Source organism: Dreissena polymorpha, chromosome 1 (genome assembly GCF_020536995.1).
Source record: "Dreissena polymorpha isolate Duluth1 chromosome 1, UMN_Dpol_1.0, whole genome shotgun sequence".
Lineage (NCBI taxonomy): Eukaryota > Metazoa > Mollusca > Bivalvia > Myida > Dreissenidae > Dreissena > Dreissena polymorpha.
Window position 1 is genome coordinate 118,456,110 of NC_068355.1, and position 20,738 is coordinate 118,476,847.

At 35.9% G+C, this 20,738-nt stretch overlaps 2 protein-coding genes across 9 annotated transcripts in view; one reads left to right on the plus strand and one right to left on the minus strand.

Moving 5' to 3' along the window:
- The window catches only part of LOC127846532 (secreted frizzled-related protein 1-like), a 42,520-nt gene extending 23,082 nt beyond the window's left edge, over nt 1-19,438 (minus strand). The window contains exons 1-4 of one of the 7 annotated variants that reach the window (XM_052377897.1): nt 19,254-19,438; nt 12,658-12,729; nt 12,405-12,476; nt 9,668-10,564 (exon numbers count right to left, since the gene is read on the minus strand). In XM_052377897.1, the coding sequence (XP_052233857.1) occupies nt 9,668-10,190 (523 nt within the window). In that variant the 5' untranslated portion in view covers nt 10,191-10,564; nt 12,405-12,476; nt 12,658-12,729; nt 19,254-19,438. Of the gene's footprint in view, nt 1-2,173; nt 3,549-9,667; nt 10,565-12,404; nt 12,930-19,253 lie in introns of those variants that run through there. The other 6 variants (XM_052377901.1, XM_052377908.1, XM_052377888.1 and 3 more) reach the window with 6 other exon arrangements.
- Nucleotides 1-20,738, plus strand: part of LOC127846669 (uncharacterized) — a 337,381-nt gene that overhangs the window by 170,736 nt on the left and 145,907 nt on the right. The window lies entirely within an intron of this gene.

A 20,738-nucleotide genomic window follows, 5' to 3' on the forward strand; every position in this document is an offset into this window, starting at 1 on the left:
GTCCCTATTGATAACCTGCAAATACCACTGTGAAAAAGCTTTTGCAAAATCCGACAAGATTTTAGAGAATTGTACACATACCATTTTGCCTAAACGTTTTCTATGAAAATTAGAGCGAGATTGTTTTTGTAAAGTTAACATAAGTACATAATATTGGAAAATTTTAATTCTACAGTAAAACTAGCAAACTAACAAAGGGCCAGATTTATGTCGAATATCTTTTCAGCAAAGATTTCTTTTTATGCGATCCTCTTCCTTTATTTCCATTCAATCAACTGTGAAAGTTTATGCGATATCCTTCAAACGGCAAAAGTCAGAAAGGAGTTCAAAACACAAGCTTTGGAAAGTAAGGGCGTACGTGCGGACAGACTGCCGAGGGCAATTTTTCATGCCGCCCACTCCGTATGGGCACACAAATGCACCAAAATACCCGACGGGTAAAGTTCACATGTGATTAATATTAAGTAAAACTTCATCCATCTAGCCGCAATAATTTTTAGTTGTTTAACCTAAGTTCGACGGACAGACGGACAGACGGACAGAAAGAACAAAATTTAACGAGCCCCTCTCTAAAATGGCGGCATTAAAACTTGATTCAATGAAAAGTCAGTTATATAACCATAATACGCACAATCTGAAGATAAGGGTTGTGCTCTGTAAAAAAGAGGGTTTAATGCATATGTACGTAAAGTGTTGTCCCAGTTTGGTCTGTGTATGCCGCATTTAAAGAAAGTCACTTCTTAGCAAAAATCCAGCTAAGGCGGAAAGTGTAGTCTGTGCACAGTGTACAGGCTTATCTGGGACGACAATTTACGCACATGTTTTAAAACTCCCATTCACAGAGTACGGCTCATATTATAAGCCAATACGTAGTCAAACAATGTATTCATTATGTTAGTATCTCATATGACGTCATGCACGTGTTCATGTTCATAAAGGACATGATGAACAAAATGAGACTATTATGTCGCTGGTAGAGAACAAAATAGAATAGAGTACTTGGTTGACATAACAAGTGTTCACAAGATCAATTCTTTACTTAATACATAAGTGTTTGGTTCCAGGATAAATGCCGCACTCTATGACAACCTAATATTTTCGATGTATATTTGAAGTGATTTATACATGTGTAACATAGCCGCTTAAGCACGTATGTGTAGTAATTGACTGACATTGTTTTCCGCGAGTATTTCTAGATTCTATATTACTGTGTTAGTTTTTAAGATGAAATATCGTAACAACTAATAATTTGAAAATATAGATACGTTTCACATGTCGATACATGTACATTTATAGTGGCAAAAGTAGTTAACTTAAATTTCTTATACAAGTTTAAAAACAATCCTCCTTGATAAAAAATGCCTCATGAAACAAACACAATTAACGGTCTCACTATATACAAATGTTTTGTTCTGTAAAATTATTACTTGTTACAGCTCATTGTTGTATGTTGTGTATTTTTTATCAACATTGCGCGAACAAACTAACACGGTTGTTCTCGGTGAAATATATTACGAATAGACGAAGATCGCCGCGCGCCGTACATATCAACGTTAGTTCCGGGCCACTGCGCGACGTTAGGATTGCTGTTAATCAGAGATATATCTCGGCTTTTTAAGTCACGTCAGTAACCAAACGTCAACCGCTTAAATTATAGTCCACATTTAAAGCTTTATTTTGAAACATTCACGATAAATTATAATGTTTTAAAAGCGATTGAAAATTTTGTATATAATACACATACGATGCTTTCAATAACAATATATGTTATTTTTTATGAGCATTGTTTTTGTGCGTGTAGGCAAAAACACGCAATTATTTGCAAGTTCGACACATGTCCAAAGACGTGTCCCTACGAACTTTACTGTCATAGAAAGAAGCGGTTCATTAAAAATCATCGCATTAATGTTTGGCGTAAATTTTTAATACTATTATTTTATTTAATGATCACGCTATGGCATTGTTGTTTTTCGATTTCAACGACTTAATGATGCAATGCTGCAATTACTTTTTTTTGCTAAGTAACACGTTGTTTACTGACGCGAGTGTTGTCGCAAAATTATATAAATGTTCTATACCCTACATGAATATTAATGAAATTAAAAAAAACTAGTGTGTAATCTTTTAAAATTATGATACTTAATAATTGACCTTTCTGAAAGATTTTACTCACTGCCGTTGCTTGTGGTGTTCTGCTGCCGGATACAGAGGTTGTCGTCACCCGGAAACTGGTCGCACTTGAGTATATCCGGCCACGTGAAACCGTACTTGTTCATGCGCGCTTCGCAGCTGTTCTGGACGGACTCGCAAAGGGAGCGGCACGGGTAGATCGGCCGGTCCAGGCAGACGGGTGCGTACAGGGAGCACAGAAACACGTCGGTGTTCGGGTGACAGCCGACATTGTAGAGCGGCACCCAAGGGGAGGCCTGTTTCTTTACTTCTTCCACCGTGTCGTGGCCCAGGAGATTCGGAAGGCTCATGTTCTCGTAGCCGACGTTACGACAAAGTGTCAGACTGGAAGGGATGGGCACGCACTGGCGCTGCATGATGGCGCGCACGTCCATACTGAACCACGTTTCCGGATTGTGTTTCCGCATGTAGGCACCGTTTGTATAATCATATTCGTATCCTACGCCGGAGCCCCAGACGATCGTAATGATGACACATTTCAGCAAAAAGTGTTCAAGCATTTTTGTTGTTTTACGTATATTCCAGGATATAGTTGTGTCGCTGTTTTTATCTAATTAATTCACGTTGCTTAAATATTTTATTAAATACACATAACCTGTCAGATTAATTCGTTTTATGGTCATAAAACGCGGTATTGTGCAAAGCGTTTTACAATAAATGCCATTTATTTTTTCATAATTATCCATATATTCTGAACGCACTTGTCGCATTTAATTCCTAAACGTTCGTTCAATGCGACATTATTTTAACACGCGTCTTTTTGCGTTTTACGTAGTCGCTCTATTCGTACAAGCGAAAGTGCTGTGTTATCATGTCCATGCCCAATTGACATGCGTCTGTTTCAATAAACATGCATTTCACCAAATTTTATTATCGCCGCATTAGCCTAATCTCGATGTGTAACAACTACCCGCCCGTGCCTCTTCATTCTGAAGATGCAAAGGTGTCAATCAGCCAATCGCGAGATAATTTATGATTGATTAACCAATCAGAATTAATTCCAAATTCCGACGAGCGCAGTGAGATAAGTGTTGTACAGACAAGGGTAATTGTGAAAACATCTGTTCAACTTCCAAATTGCTGCTAATTGCTATCGTGTATTATTAATTAAGACATTCTTTCCCAACGGGTTTCCTATTGGGATTATTTTAGCCACAACATATACCGTTAGTCGGTTCCTGGATATTTTCAAAGTGCTGCTGACTCGATAAGCCCACGTATATATAGTGTTTATCAAGAAGACCATTCATCCAAGTCTTACGAGTCTGATACAAAATATATCCTCATGTTATCAACCACAATATTGAGTGCAATATTTACTGGACAGGAACCGCCTCGAAATAAATGTAGCTTTTATTGGAGTTTAATAAATCGATTCGTTAAATATTTGATTTGAGATTTTTTGTCAACTTCACTCAGTTAAGACAAACCACACATCCTTATTTTTTGCGATATGTCTTAATTAAATAATTAGAGCAACTTACATGTTCTAGTTATATACCGAAACACATACTTATCAAACGTGTCGCGTAACCACAATTTTTAAAAGAAATTAGCGAAGCACTCAGTCACTCTTTTCATCCTTTGAACGTGGACAAAGCAAGACCTGTTGATTCTTTTATGTCGAGTACGAAGATACAAATCCTGGTTATTAGTGTATCACCAAAGTTTCCTACATCATTCGCGATGTAATGATTCTAGAAGTTCGTTTTACATAAATCATTGGTTATCATAATATATCCGACAGTGCATACTTACAAAAAATGATATCCGATGTAAATCAGCTATGTATCTCAGCTTGATGTACTCGGTAAAACGTTTATACAACTCATGCATCGGAAGTGACGCTGGAAAACGCATTACGATTATATGGCACTTTGCTCTTAACTACGTCAGACGACGCGACCGCCGTGCACAATGCAACATGAACTGCAGTAGTGGCTAAATTGCAAGACATGAGGATAACTGATCAGTGCGCGAGATCAAAGAGCCACTACTTGAACATGCAGCGATCATTGCTCTGGTCTAATAGTTCAAAGACGTCATAAGATTATTTGATCAAATCGAGCACAACTCTGCGTAAAATATGCACCCTATGCACGTTGGGCTTAATGTCCAACTCATAAACACTTTGAAAACATTATTAAGAGATTTAACATGCAGTTAAATTAGATAAAATTGTTTATGACACCACCACTATTGAATGTTCAGAGATTATCAAGTCTTAATTTTATCAGTTGATAAAACATCAAACTTACCGTTTTTTTACAATGTGTCGAAGTACGCTGATTATAAGGTGTAAACACACCACGATCTTTCTATTTAATTGGAATGTAAACATGAGAAAGACTAATCCTAATATTGTTTTAATTATGGTAATATTATCTTTACAGAGCTTTAATTCACTGGGCACATGACACCAAACTAAATATTAAACCGATGTTCAAAGCATGTATTATTAACTATTACATTCTTTAAACATATAACATTCAATACAAGTAGTGAAGATAATTGTTCAAATAAGCGTCAAGGCTCTCGTAAAAATGTTCTAGTGAACGGATACTTTAATTCTTTGAAAATGTTGTCCTTAACAAACACTAAAGCGTATTTAGATTGAAGACATGGCAGGTATTGTTCCAGTATAAAGATAATTCCGTACCAGTCTAGACACACATGAGATTGTTTTAGAAAACGGATTATTATAGCAAAGTTAATACACACTTCACTGTTCAAAATGGATACTTTAGTTACAGTCTAGATACAAATTTCATTGGTCTAGTAAAGGTTTACCTTAGTTTCAGTCTAGACACAATTGACATTGTTCTAGTTAATGTTTTCTTCAATTACAGTCTAGACACACATGGCATTGTGCTAGAAAAATGATTTCTTCAGTTACAGTCTAGACACACATGGCATTGTTCTAGTAAATGTTTTCTTCAGTTACAGTCTAGACACACATGGCATTGTTCTAGTAAATGTTTTCTTCAGTTACAGTCTAGACACACATGGCATTGTTCTAGTAAATGTTTTCTTCAGTTACAGTCTAGACACACATGGCATTGTTCTAGTAAATGTTTTCTTCAGTTACAGTCTAGACACACATGGCATTGTTCTAGTACATGTTTTCTTCAGTTACAGTCTAGCCACACATGACATTCTTTTTTTAAATGGTAATTTTAGTAACAGTCTAGACACACATGGAATTATTCTAGTAAATGGTAATTTTAGTTACAGTCTAGACACATGTAATTGTTCTAATAAATGGTTATTTTAGTTACAGTCTAGACGCACATTGAATTGTTCTAGTAAATGTTTTTTTTCAGTTACAGACTGGACACACGTGGAATTGTTCTAGCGAATGGTAATTTTAGTTACAGTGAATACACGAATGGAATTGTTTAAGTAAATAGTTTCTTAAGTTACTGACTTGAGACACATGGAATTGTCCTGGTAAATGGTAACTTGAGTTACAGTATAGACACACGTGGTATTGTTCTTTAAATGGTTTCTTCAGTTACAGACTGGACACTCATGGAATTGTTTTAGTAAATGGTAGCTTTAGTTACAGTCTAGACACACGTGGAATTGTTCTAGTTAATGGTTTCTTAATTTACATAATGGACACACATATAATAGCTGGTAAATGGTAACTTAAGTTACAGTCTAGAAACACGTGGAATTGTTTTAGTAAATGGTTTCATCAGTTACAGACTGGACACACTTAAGTTACAGTCTAGACACACATGGGATCATTATTGTAAATAGGCACGAGCTTGCTCTAGTGAAAGGAATTCTAGTTGAAGTTTAGACGCACACACACACGGCATTGTGATGCAAATGAACAGCTAAGGGGAGACCGGAGGTTAACTAACTACCGAGTATGTCTTACAGTGTGGACTTGAATATGGTTTTACAAGGGAACAAAACGTCACTCGTAATTAATACAATAGTACTTCCATCACTTGTGCGAAATTAAAGTTGTCGGAATATTCATAAATAGATTTAAATACAGATAGTATTTTACAAATTTGATAACCGTCCAGACTTCAAATGCTGTACAAGATACGGAACGCACACTGACTAGTATTAATTATACGATATTTGCTGAGAATCAAGTGTAGCTTTGCTGTTGTCAATTTATCATTTACCACATGTTAAACAAATATTGTCTGTAATTGATGATATCGTTTAAGTTTTAAATTAGACTTTCTCCTGTGGGTGAGCAATATTGTTTCTGTTATGCACGCCGTATTTAAAAATTATTTATATAGATTTGAGTTGTAATCGTAATATTGTGTTTAATGTAACCTATATAATAACGTTATAACATGACATTTATTGCAAGAAACATGATCGAGACTTTTTTTAATTTTAACCAAAGAACTATTTCATGAATGATGAAGTAATATTAATGTATATGCATTGCACCGAGTCTAGAAAGAACACTTATATAGGTAACCAGGTGTATGCTCCCCAAAACGTAAAGCGGCAAGAGTTTCAAAGAATACCACCTACTGTGATGTTAATAATTTTCTTTCATATTAGAAAACGAAATGAAACTCCTGTTTCTTAAACAAGCTAACACTCGTATAATCAGCAAGAGGTCCTTTCTTCAAGGCAAAGGACCGATTGCCAAACAAAACGAGACATATCAAAAACATATGCCCTACACACATGAATAAACTGGAGTCACTGCCATGGAAACACACATCGCATAAATGAGGATTGTATTTTTGCCCGCTAGTTATTGATACATGTAGAGTTTTATAGTATACTCCAAACTAAGAAACCGAGGACAAGTAAATTCTGGAAAGAAATAGTAAAGGAATGTCCAGGTAAAGTGCACATCCTCTCTCGAAAATTCCCATGAAGTTTCATTGAAATTTGGCTAGATATTGCTGAGGAAATGCACGTTATAATTAATTCAGAAATATTGAAAGTCTTTTAATTGTAAGAACAATAACTTTAAACGGCACATCGAGACAGAATTCATATCTCCGCTTAGAAATGAAGTTACCCACGCAGTTTCAGTTAAATTGAACAGTAGTAATGAATCGATGTATCTAGCGAGTAATGCGCAGCTACATACAGAACGTTCATTGTTCATTGGGAAAACATTATGTTGACAGAATCGCTTTTGAAATTAAATACAGTACTCAGGCTTGACAGAAGAAATAAACAAGGTTGCGAAGTTATTCATTAAATTAAGAAGGATTTGTGTCGCATGTAACACAAACAGGTATTTGCTCACAAGCATTGAAATTACATACATTTTATAATAATCAACATTTATAACTGTGAACTTGGAATTAATGATGCGAATTTTCATCGATCTTATACTATTATATTTTCCCCCTTTTCCCAAACACCTCGAAAATGTTCGACTTGTGTCGCATTAACTATTACTTATATAGTTTTCAATGTTCGACTTGTGTCGCATTAACTATTACTTATATAGTTTTCAATGTTCGACTTGTGTCGCATTAACTCTTACTTATATAGTTTTCAATGTTCGACTTGTGTCGCATTAACTATTACTTATATAGTTTTCAATGTTCGACTTGTGTCGCATTAACTATTACTTATATAGTTTTCAAACATATTTTTTTATAATTATGAGCGTGTGACCTTTGACATCTGGGTATTATTTCACATTTTAGCTAACTTATCTCAGTTTTGTGACAACCGACGGGATGGTTGGTAATCCGTATAATACCGACACATTATAAAGATGAAAAAAGGTTCTCGTTATGAGTTAATTTGCAGACACTAATGATTTTAGCGCTGGCATTTTACAGTTCGGTAAATTGACTATGGCATTTGCGTAAACATTTCGGTAAAAATCTTCTTATTTAAAAATCTGTACTTTTTGCTGTGCTTGATAGACATTTATTCAAAGGTATGTCTCACCACACGAAATCCCATAAAATTTACGGCAAAGATAAAGCAGTGCATTCTTGATTATGAAGGCACTTGTAAAAATGGAGAGGATAGTAGAAATTATGCGCATTTCAGTGATAAGAGCGCAGAGATGGTCTCCGCATTGAGTGATAAATGTGGCGTTTTGATAGAGAAAATAAAAATCGGAGACGAATACATTCGGAATAATACGATCGCAAGAATGTTTAATTAAACAAATTAAGACTTTATTAACATACTTTGATTAACATGGCGACCGACCGTAGCTGTCAATTATTACTCGCGTTGTAATTGAATAATTGAATCATTTTCCACGTGCAAAATGCTTCTCGCGCCAACCCTCCCCGGTGTATATTCTACATTTTATGGTAGTTTTACCAGGTGTGCGTTCAAATGAAATGCTTTTAACGCCCCGGAATGCATTTCAAATACGCACAAAACGTTCATGTTCTATGTTCTCTTACTGAGGGAATGGACAGTTGATGAGAACCAGTTTGCAACACGTATTCGCGCGATTACCACGGTATCTAAGGAATTTCAATGATTGTGTTCAGTTTTTCAATTTAAAGCTAGTGGCTAATTGTTTGGAATTTAATCAAAATAAGAATTAATATATGAACAGCAATCCACTTTATAGCGTCTGTTCCTATTACCGTGACCTCGACCTAACCGCAGTCGTTGAGCTAGCGAATAAATGTTAACCCATTTATGCCTATTGAACTCTCCCAGCCTTCTAAATTGGATCAATTTATTTTCAAAATTAGGGATGTCTAGTATATTTATTTCTGTATTTAGAATATTTCTTACAGAAATTCCTTTAAGCAAACAGCGCAAACCCTGATGAGACGCCGCATAATGCGGCGTCTCATCTGGGTCTACGCTGTTTGCAAAGGCCTTTTATCTAGACGCTAGGCATAAATGGGTTAAAGCCTAATATGTTTCATTCTTCATCATTCAGTAATACCATCCTCGTTTTTTTACAGAACATAATTATTGGTTACATATTCAATATCGTTTTAAAATATTTTATGATAATTTAACAAAAACTACAATAGTATGATTATTATTTATGGTGATTTTGTTGCTTTTGTAAAATGAATTCAAACGACATTAAAGTGGTTATACGATCAGTATATTCGTGTCATATATATGTGTGTAAGGGGTCGTCGTTGCTGTTGTTGATGATGATGATGTGTTATCGTACAGTACTTAACGTGCGTTTTTTTTAAATAACAGTGTCCCTTTCAGCCTAGCGTGTAATCGCTCAGAAACTAACAACGACATTACATGAGTGTAACAAGAGAAAACGATGTGGTTTATTTAGCACACACAACATAGGAAGGTATTTCACAAACAGCACAACTGTACGTATACATGTACATGGTACATGTTCCTAAAATACGAGTGTTACTTCTGTACTCTTTAAAAGAAATTCCTATTTTTAATTTACAATAACAAATACATTACAACCCAATATACTGAAGACATGTCTTAATTAAAAAATATAACCATAGACACATGTAACTTATTAAAATATTAAACAATGTTGAGAACATACCGTTTTCGAAGTTCACCTGTTCGATGCAGAGTTCGTCAGGAAACTTGTCACAGTTGAGTATTTCCGGCCAGGGGTAGCCGTAATTGTTGATCCTCTCCTCGCAGCCCCGTTTAACGCCACTGCAGAGGGACTTGCAGGGATACACCGATGGCTCGAGACACACGGGCGAGTAAAGCGAGCACAGGAACAGCCTCGTGTCCGGGTGGCAGTGAAGGTTGAGAAGCGGTACCCATACGCGGGCCTGGTCCGCCGCCTCGGACTCGGACTCGTGGCCCAGTAGATTGGGCAGGCGCATGGTCTGGTAGCCGATGTCCTTACACAGGGTCATTGTTTCGGGGATGTCAACGCACTTGGGCTGGTGCGCGCGTCCCCCAAGCAACCCCCAGTCGCTGAGGTCGCTAACGTAGCCCATGCCGTCGTAATAATCGATCCCGCGGACGGGGGCAAATACAGTGGCGAGGAAAACACAGCGGTACAGCAGGTCCATGTTCACAGGTCGTCCGGGGAAAAGCGCTCGAGACATCACGTGCACGCTCGATAAATTAGACGCACATGTGCATTTAGAAAACAGTCCCTTTAGTAATTATCCGAACTTTTCAAACGTGTGTGTGTGGTAAAAAGTATGTTTCAAAAATGCGTGTTTATCGTTATTTCGTTGTTCATTTCAATATCAACAAAAATCCGCACGTATCGCGCAGCATATTCATTTCATTGTTCCGCGTTTTCCCATGGAAATGTTTGTCGCATGTTAACTTTAGCACAAAAATGACTTTTCCAGATGCTTCTGTTTCACTGAGAAGCAATTACAAGAAATGCACATATTTCTATATGATTAATATGTCCAGTATGTGGTGTATACAAACTGTATAATAATCATCCAGCGTTGTGCCTTTCGGTCTGAAAATAACACACTGTTATTAAAAGCGTTTGAATACTTGTAAAAAACAGAACAAACGCCGTACGTCCTTTTATCGTCTTATTAAGTACATTTCAAATTCGTTAAAGTTTAGGCGAAACAAACGTTGTTCACTCAAGAGAACTCGTTATTTTACGTTGTTTATAAAGTACAATAGAAATTCCGAGGTTTCACGGCAGACTTAATCCTTCGCGCTACATTCGGTCACAGTGGTATGCACCGCCGCATGTATCCATATAATAATGTAGTTTGTACGTATCACTTTTTACTTTCCGTTTTCTTTGCTTAAATTGTTACCTCGCCAACACGGTAGGTGCGCATATTCTTGTGAATGAGCAAAAATAATAAATCAGGCCAAACGTCGTAGACGCTTAAATTACCCCATAATTCATTTAACATTTCTTACATCACAGCGGTGTGACAGCTACTTTTTCACGAGTTCAAACTCGAGTACATTTCACCAGACGCACATTGTTTGTTTTGTTTTTTGTCACTGGCGCATACACACAAAGGTTCAATTTTGCATCGATTCTCGTTCAGCTTAGAAAACAATTATTACCAGACTTTCGCCTGTTCTAATTGGACAGAGGCGCCCGGGTAAGCCAATACAATAGTTCTTAACTCACTAAGCTGCCTGAAACGCAAAACAAAACAGACATACGTCCCGCGGGAGAGAAATGTGCTCACCTAGTCGAGTGCTATTAAGATAAGTTATATGACTTCCAATTTCAACATGCCCACCACTTAGGAGAGTAATTAACGCACTTTAAGTTTTGAGAACCTGAAAGTGCAAATACGAAATAATCTGCCATATTCATGTTTATCTGTGGCTTTCGTTGACAGTACGTTAAATAAGGTCTCAGTCGCACACATAGTTATTTAATATTGATCATAACATTAACATGACACGGAGTTACTTGCTTCGCACTTGAGGTTTAATTCCTTTTTATCAGTATACCTTACTGGGTGTGCTATTCGACACCAAACAATGTTATAAAAAATAAAGCCTCTAGAGATAATACGCTATTAAAAGCACGTTGATGCAGTGTGGTTAGCTGATTATTATAAGCAGTGTATGTACCGGTAATACGAGTGCTGAGAAAATAGAATATTAAAACATACGAAAAGTTGTTGAATAAAAGCGGAGTATTGCGTGGTATTATTTAAATCATCAAACACGCCATTTACCAAATAACATTCATTAGTGAAAGCTTATTAGCTGCTTTATAAATGTGTTCGTTTTGCTTACATCTGAGCAAAGACCTATAGATAACTATAGGTCTTTGATTTGAGGTGTTAGCACCGATTTTTTACGCGCATTTTTGGTTCGAGAGGTGTATTTCAAAGACTTTTCAAAAATCTATCAATTTTAATTGATATATCTTAAGACTGAAAAAACTGCACCAATTCAGTTTACATATGTATATTATGTTCAATCAAATATCTGTTAATATTGTTTATTGATCTTTGTTCAAGTTAATCATCTCACGCGTGCGCCTATTCACACGAGATGTATTTTACACAAAAATGCAAAAAAAAATCTTTAAGCAGCCCATATATTATAAAAATAGATTCAGAACAAAACACACACGTCAATTTAAAAAATAAAATCTATGTTTAATGCCTTTTTACCGGCATACGAAAATGTCAAAGAAAACACGTGTTGCTTTTTCAAAACTGGCTCTGCTACTATATTTTTACAAAAAATTCGAGTACTCAAAGTTAATTTGTTATATATAATCTAGAATAAATGGTGATTTACAGTTATGATAGCAAATCGAAGTGAAAATAAACTAGACAGATCAAACTATTGTTCCATACCTGATTGATGTTTATTCCAAGTGATGACGAACGTAAAACTAAGTCACGGCCCTCTACAAACCTCTGGGCGCTCTATAATGCATGCAAATCAAAATTTTAACATCAATACCTGCACACATGTGCTTTCATCAAAACTGAAGCGGCATTCTTTTGTCCGAGAATTTCACACCATTTTATAAATCACTGCCGTAACAAAGTACATTATGACGCCGAGGAGATTGCTATTGAAGAAACAACAATTAATAAAACTTACACAGGTGCGGCTTGCCAAAGTAAACATATTTCTTGTTCAGTTTTTTCTTCTGTTTCACCAGAGGTGTGAAACCTTTATTTTCGTAACAAAACAGAAGATAAGCATGTGTAGATTATTTGATATGGCATTGAACAATGATAATTGATACAATGATAATCAAGATAAGTAGATTTAAATTAACACAAAGAACAATGCGACGCGAGTTTTGACATTTGTAATTCACAACGTATACTGAAACATACGAGCTTACTTTTATCATAATCTCACGATTAACATTATATGACACGCATAAATCATATTGCGCAACTTGATAAAAAATGTGGTGATAAAATACTGTCAGCGAAAATATATCGTTTTATCGGTTAAAGTATTATCGGAACATTGTGGTCTCGATCATAGTGAGCCTATGTACTTGAGTAACCGCAAATTAGTATTGTGCAGCCTTTAAGAGCTATTGACTTTGCTCGGGATTGTTTTGTTAAATGCTGCAACATCATATTCAAGTTAGAAAAGAGCGCAAGGGCTCACGGATTCTAGATATGAAGAAATCATACACACGTACAACACAATTTAGTGTCGTACATCCTGTGCATGCCTCAATAGATTTTTAATGTACATAGAAAATGTAGCTGATGGTGTTTTGTCGGCATTGGGGAGTGTGCTAAGAAGAAATACTGACAAGTGTTTTATGAATTTTTTTAAACAGAACAAAAATTCATTGCGACTTGAACTAAGTAATCTATCATCGGACAATTAACAATTACCGTTAACATGTATTTCATGTAAAAAAAACAAAAGACGAATCAATTTCACCTCTGTGCAAATGCAGGTAATGACACACTTAATTGAAGAATATACTTTTAGATAATTATGCCCATGTGCACGCGCTTTAAACACGCTTTCTTATTAAGAGCATTGTATTCGTGATAAACACAGAAACCATGTCTTAAACAATCAAAGAATTGTGTTCTTATGTACAAACGATAAATTATTTGGACCGTGCTCAGTGAAAAGGGGGTTAAATGCATATGCGTAGAGTGTCATCCCAGATAATCATGTGCAGTTCGCACAGGCGAATCCGGGACGACACTTTTTTCTTTAATGGTATTTTTCGTTTACAGAAAGTCTCTTCTTAACAAATATCAAGTTTAGGCGAAAAGTGTCGTACCTGATAAGCCTGTGCGGACTGCACGTGCTAATCTGGAAGGGCACTTTACGCACATGCTTTAAACCCCCTTTTCACAGAGCGCGGCTCATTTTTATTTTGCACAAGCTCTGTCTCGAACCTAACACAACCGAATCAAACATCGGAGACCCTTCTTAAAAAAAAGTATTATATCACTGAAATAAATAAACCATATATGTTGGCCTTTAAAATGCATACTTCATTAAAAATATCTTAATTTTAATATGTCATGCGATGATTAATAATACATCCCTCTAGTTTGGCGCCATGAAACGAGTATGACCTCATAACCGCATCAACATGCACACGTTTACCGCTTGCGTATTAAATTTCCCATTTACTCATTTATGGGAGGTAGGTTTGTGTATCTCTCAACTAAAATGAAATGCACTCATTTTTTTTTCGGAAAATACCAGAAACATGACACCTTAATTAAGAGCGTGACTTTAGATGCGTAGCTAATTACTGCAAAATAGAATGCATCGCAATTCATTCCGTTTAATTTGGACTAGGTACCATTTAAAATAATTATGACAACATTTATATGAACAAAATGTCAGAGGCCACATTACTAAGTGCATGTAAATCATGGATATTTAAAATGATTGTATATCTGCATTGGTAATTACAGCATGTCATACAATTAAAGTCAATTGAGCAAATCTTCGATAGAGCAAATTGTTAAGTGCAGACGATTTCATCACTGATAGGCGTGCACCAAGATGACAAGTCTTCCGAATAAAGATATTGAATACTTATTAAAAGAATTTTTTCAACATGCGAGAACCTTCCAAATTCTGCAATCAAGGTCATGATTAAATTGTAAAATAAATCAGTAGCATTGAAAGTCTTATACCGGTGTAAATTATAGACGAAGTCAAACAAGTTAGACATAAACGTAGATAAACCATCGATACCACGAAAACGTAAAAGTTAAATTACCCCTTTGCAGAACTTTGATGCACATTCAATACAAAATAATACGTTTTGATTTTAATTTTTTTTTTAAAGAATATGCTTTTTAGTCTTATGCATAACACAGCTTATCTTCATTAACACGCTCTTATGTATGTATATAATAACAGCATGCGATGTAAATTGAGATTACTTCTTCCCCTGGCGCGTATGAGAATGGGTCGAGGCCGCGGTCACAATATTTTTTGTGAACTTAACCACATTTTCGAAAATAAAGATAACTTTAACTAGAAATGGCGCGGCAGAGGCCGACGCGTATCCCCACGCCACAAGCTATCATGTGTTTAAGTTTCAAGGTTCTAGTGATAATAGTGAAGAAGGAGATAGTGGCCATGACGGACGGACAAAAAGGCAATTTTGGGTGGGTGTGGCCTATGTGGGCGGGGCCCTAGGGTGGGTAATGTGGCTTGGATTTTAATTATGCTGATATAGCTCGGGATCTTGACCACCAAACTGGCTAAGATTTTAATTAGGCTAAAATAGCTCTGGATCTTGACCACCACACTGGCTTGGATTTTAATAAGGCAGAATCGCTTGGGGTATTGACAACAAAACTGTCTTAGATTTTAATTATGCTGAAAAGCTCGGTATCTTGACCACCATACTGGCTTGGATTTTAATGATGATGAAATAGCTTGGGATTTTGATCACCAAACTGGCATGTATTTTGAAAATGCTGAAATAGCCCGGGGTCTTGACTGGTAAAATGGCTTGGGTTTTAATAATACTGAAATAGCTTGGGATTTTGACCACCAAACTGGCTTGGATTTAAATTATGCTGAAATAGCTTGGGGTCTAGGCCGCCAATCTGGCTTGGAATTTAATTATGCTCATTGCTGAAATAGTTCGGGGTCTTGACCACCAAACTGGCTTGGATTTAAATAATGCTGAAGTAGCTTGGGGTCTTTGCCGCCAATCTGGTTTGGATTTTAACTATGCTGAAATAGCTCGGGGTCTTGACCGCCAATCTGGCTTGGATTTTAATTATGCCGGAATAGCTCGGGGTTTTGACATCCAAAATGGCTTGGGTTTTAAAAATGCTAAAATAGCTTGGGATCTTGACCACTAAACTGGCTTGGATTTTAATTATGCTGAAATAGCTCAAATCTTGACCATGAGATGTTCAGTATTAATTTGAAGTCAATTGGTGAATAAATGAAGAAGTAATGTTAAAACAAAATTTAGGGTGGGCGTGGTCTATGTGGGCGGAGCGCCCCAGGGTTGGTTATGGGGCCATGCATAGTTGAGATTGACCGTATGTCATAAGAGATGTTCAGTATCATTTTGAAGAAAATTGGTGAAGAAATGAAGAAGTTAATGTAAAAGAACATAAAAAAATGAGTGAAAATCTCTGACCCGACCCACCCCAATCCCCATATCTTTTGACCCAGGGGCGCCCCAGGGTTGGTAATGGGGCCATGCATAGTTGATATTGACCGTATTGTCATAAGAGATGTTCAGTATCAATTTGAAGTAAATCGGTGTAGAAGAAGTTAATGTAAAATAACATAAAAATGAGTGAAAATCTCTGATCCGGCCCCACCCCAACTCCCATAACTTTCGACTCAGGGGTCAGATCAAAATTCCAAATAGTGCAGGGTCGCACATATGCTCATAACTACCATGTGTGCAAGTTTCAAGGTTCTAGTGCTTATAGTGTAGGAGAAGATAGTGGCCAGGACGGACGGACAAACAGACAGGCAGACGGCGGAGATAACCACAATACGACCCCTGGGTCAAACATACCGCGTGGGGTTACGCGTCGGCCTCTGCCGCGCCATTTTTAGTTTAAGGTGGGTTCGTACACCAGGAAAGCATAAAACAATGGAAAAAATATCGTTTGAATATTGAGGAGCGCAATCGCGCAATCTGTATGTTGCAAGCTTCTTTCCCCACGTGCGAATTTTCATGAGTCCGATCGTCACGGATGAATGATGTATCGTTAGCTTGCAAATACTAAAGTGGATCACATGTACAATTAAAAAAAATATTGACTCATAACTGAGATATTTAAGTTTGAAAAGTGGTGCGTTAGAAACATCATGAAGTGCAGTAAGACGCGATATAATTCCAATTTAATTTTAATTTCATCATTCTAGGTAGGTTACTAGTATTACAACAGAAAAACATAACATTATTCCAATAAAACTATGGGTCGCATGAATATTCAGGAGCGCGATCGCTCAATTGCCATGTTGCAAGCCGGATAGTCATTTACTTGATTAAAGCGAGATAATACGTTTTTTATGTGTGTTAAATTGTAATATATTGATGAATATGTTACAATAACACAAAATATGCAAGACAAATTATACATTGAAGAAGAATTTCATAAAATGCAGCAAAGACAAATCAGCGCCCCAAGCCGATTGTGACGAAGATGTTTCGTACATATTTTCCTACAATAACCGAAGCATTCGTCTTTTTATTAGGATAAGAGTTAGTGTTCGAGTATCGTATAAATATATATCGCTGTAGTAATTTATCAAAGCGCTGAAGGCACTAAATTTGTTCGCTGCTTTATAATCTTAGACGCAACTCAGTATCAAAATTATGTTATAGCTTTTTATATCGCAAGTTTGAAATGTCCACAACCCATTCAATTTTATAAAAGTGTGTCTTAAAACACAGGTCGAGATGTGTGTTTTTTTTCAAATCATTGATACAGCTAATCAGTGTGCACAGGCTAATCTTATTTGACATGCATTAAGCCCCGTTTTCCCTGAAAGCAGCCAATATGTACAGATTTCAATGATAAACACCAGACTGGCCAACGTTGTCTTACAAGCTGTTAAATACTATGTAGTGTACCAGAGGGAACTATAAACAGGCAGATGCGGTGGTTAGAGCGGTGGTTCCTAGCGTAGCTAAGCCCATACTGATTTGCAAAATTGCGTCTGCATTAATTGTGAGCTAACGCTCACAAATAAAAATGCACCGTTTAACTATATTTAGATTCACATCGTACATGCATGATACACATGCTGGCGAATTCGACTGTACAGACATTTTCGATTTCAGAATTAAATATCTGGCTTATTTCGCATTTTTCGACACATGTTTTTCGTAACTTTTATTTTAATTTATATTGAAATATATATAATTAGTTTTTTACACATTTTATATAAATTGATAAATATTTGACAAAAGCGTATATCTCGCTCTAAGACGTGTAAGTTTATGTGTTTTGCTGTTCAGATCGTAATTATTGTAAAATGTACGTTTTTAAGAATTTGTCTCTTGAATTGATGTTTTGAATTTGTTAAATTTGATATTTGAATATTGATCAATCTAGATTAAATTAACTGGAAGGATTAGATATGTGTTGAATTATTCTTTGTACATTTAAACAAAATCCGTTCAAATCTTTTCCTTGTTCCACCGAAAGCGGTGCCTATTTATTTTCTCGGGTCTCGGCTTATGTGAAGAAAGTTGATCAACCCTATACATGTATAAACATTTATTACTTTTGTGGTTATACCCAAAGTCATGTGCGTCTCTTTATGTTTGTGTGTGAATTCCATTAGCGACTAGGTCGAAATATTAAACGATTAAAATATCGTATATGTCATATCTTTTTATTGGATTTTTTAAAGAAAATATATTCATTTTCAAATTGATACCAGACTTGAGCACTATAAAATTAACAAGAACATTCATTGAATTGTTACAATTCCGTATTTCGCAATATGTTGTTTTTTTTAAATTAAAATACTTTTTCTCACAATTTATACGTTTTAACTACCATGTTGGTTCTCAACTGCTGAACTGTACTTGTGTTGTAAGAATATTTGAATGTTGATGAAGATTTGTTTAAATGCTTTTGATATGCCACATTCCATATTTATATATCTATTACATGCATTCCTATGGTTTATCATGATATGTTTTGTGCGTTTATATTGTATATTGATTAAAAAATCAAAACATTTTATGTAACATTTCTTGTCATATCCATGAATAGGTGCAAGGTTTCCAAAAGAAATGTTAGAACTAAAATCGTATATACTTTCTTTAAATATGTGCCATTATACCAGATGGTCTTATGACATACCACATGCGTCGTATCATGAGTTTTCAGACATAATATATCAAACTGTTTAAGTTTGCATTTGTATTTAGTTATTTATCTGAAGCTAAACAACGAGACCTAAATTAAAAAATACTTTTCATCGACTTTGGCTTTTCTCCCGACGAAGCGACAAACGAGTGGCAAGTCGTATTATTTTGATGCTGCATAGGCGGCGAAATTTTTACCCAACTCAGTCCCATATATTTTTTATCTCAACGACATGAAGAATATGTTTTCTATTGTCATAACATACTGTTTAGAATATTACAAGTTAATTATGCACGTCAATTTATGAAAATGTTTTACTTCCAGAATATACAATCTAAGGTGTGGCAATACAAGAAACTCGAATAGTGCACGTACCTTATTTAGTGTTTTCGTTTCAGATTTGGAATGCTATTGGAGAACAACAGAAACAAAAAGAACACGCACGTTGTCTAGTCCATTTTAATAATGTAGAAACCATGTAGAAATCCAACAGCGAACCTACCACAGACAGAGTTGCAACGATCGTGGATTGGTCTATACAATAATGAAACGGCTATAACTCCTTGATAAATCGTTGCTAACATCTCCTGTTATCCGCATTATCATGACACTATCTTCGGTGCCAAAAACAATACGCTGATAATCCGGTCATTTATTCTGAAATCTCGGCGAAACAACTGCAGGGTAAGAGCCGTCTGATACACGGCCGGGTCATCGGTCTTGGGGAATGCTTTCAATGCAATCATGCTTGTCTATACACATCTTCTACTATAGAAACAGACAAGTTTTGTATAAAGAAAGATTACGCTTAGTTCTAATTGATATCATCAATTAGAAAATCCCTCCCCCTGTATTTGTGTATGCGTTTGTTTTAAAGCAGCGGTTTACTAACAATAGTTTCAGGTGATACGCATATCATATACGTTTTGATTCTCTGTTGAAAAAATAATCTTTTCGTACAATCGCGAATTTGAAATACTCCATCTCATCTGCAGCTGCTCGGTTACAATTTAATCATTATTCGAAACTTAAAACGTAATAAGATGGTAATCGTTCCGTGAACACGTGCTTGCAACGTAATGAAGTTGAGCAAGTAAATATGAACATTGGTGAAAGAAAACATACAAACACACAAATACTTTAAACTGAAGATCTACGAATGGACAAAATACTTGTCGCAAAACTACGAATACAATTAAAAAAGAATAGAATTATACATAACTATATTTTTAAAACAATCATTGTGCAAACACACCCCATGATATATGACAAGGGAGACAACCAAAACACAAACGTTTTCAGTCCCTTTCTATAATGACTGATGTATAGGTCATAATATACTAAATAGTTTCCTTATATAACATTTTGCACATAGAGACCCACATAACCACACCTTTTATTAAAAGTCATTATAAGCGGAATCGATTTATGTAATAAAAAAGATGTGTCTTGTGCAAACCAAGAAAGTACAAATCCAAAACGACTGTTTTTGCAACTTTTTTCCGGACGTTTTCTAGTGGAATTTAACCTTTTTCAGTGCAATGTTTTGCTATAGTCTCTAAGTTTATCATTTTTCAAGGGTTTAGTAGTGACTACCTATTCGTGCCCTACCACTATCTCCAAATGATAAAATCAGAACAATAGTTTAAAGTGTTAAATAATCATTGATTAAATATAGGGATAAAGCATTTAAAACAAACATGCCATACCAAGGGGGCATGAGTAAACGGGAGCTTACCGGCTTTAAGTGAGGTTAGTTGGAATTTACTTCCAGAATGGCGTATTTTTGTGTGACGGAGTAGCGGATATTTTCACCCGGTCAGCCACTTTATATTTATATTTCTGTTTAATGAATACGCC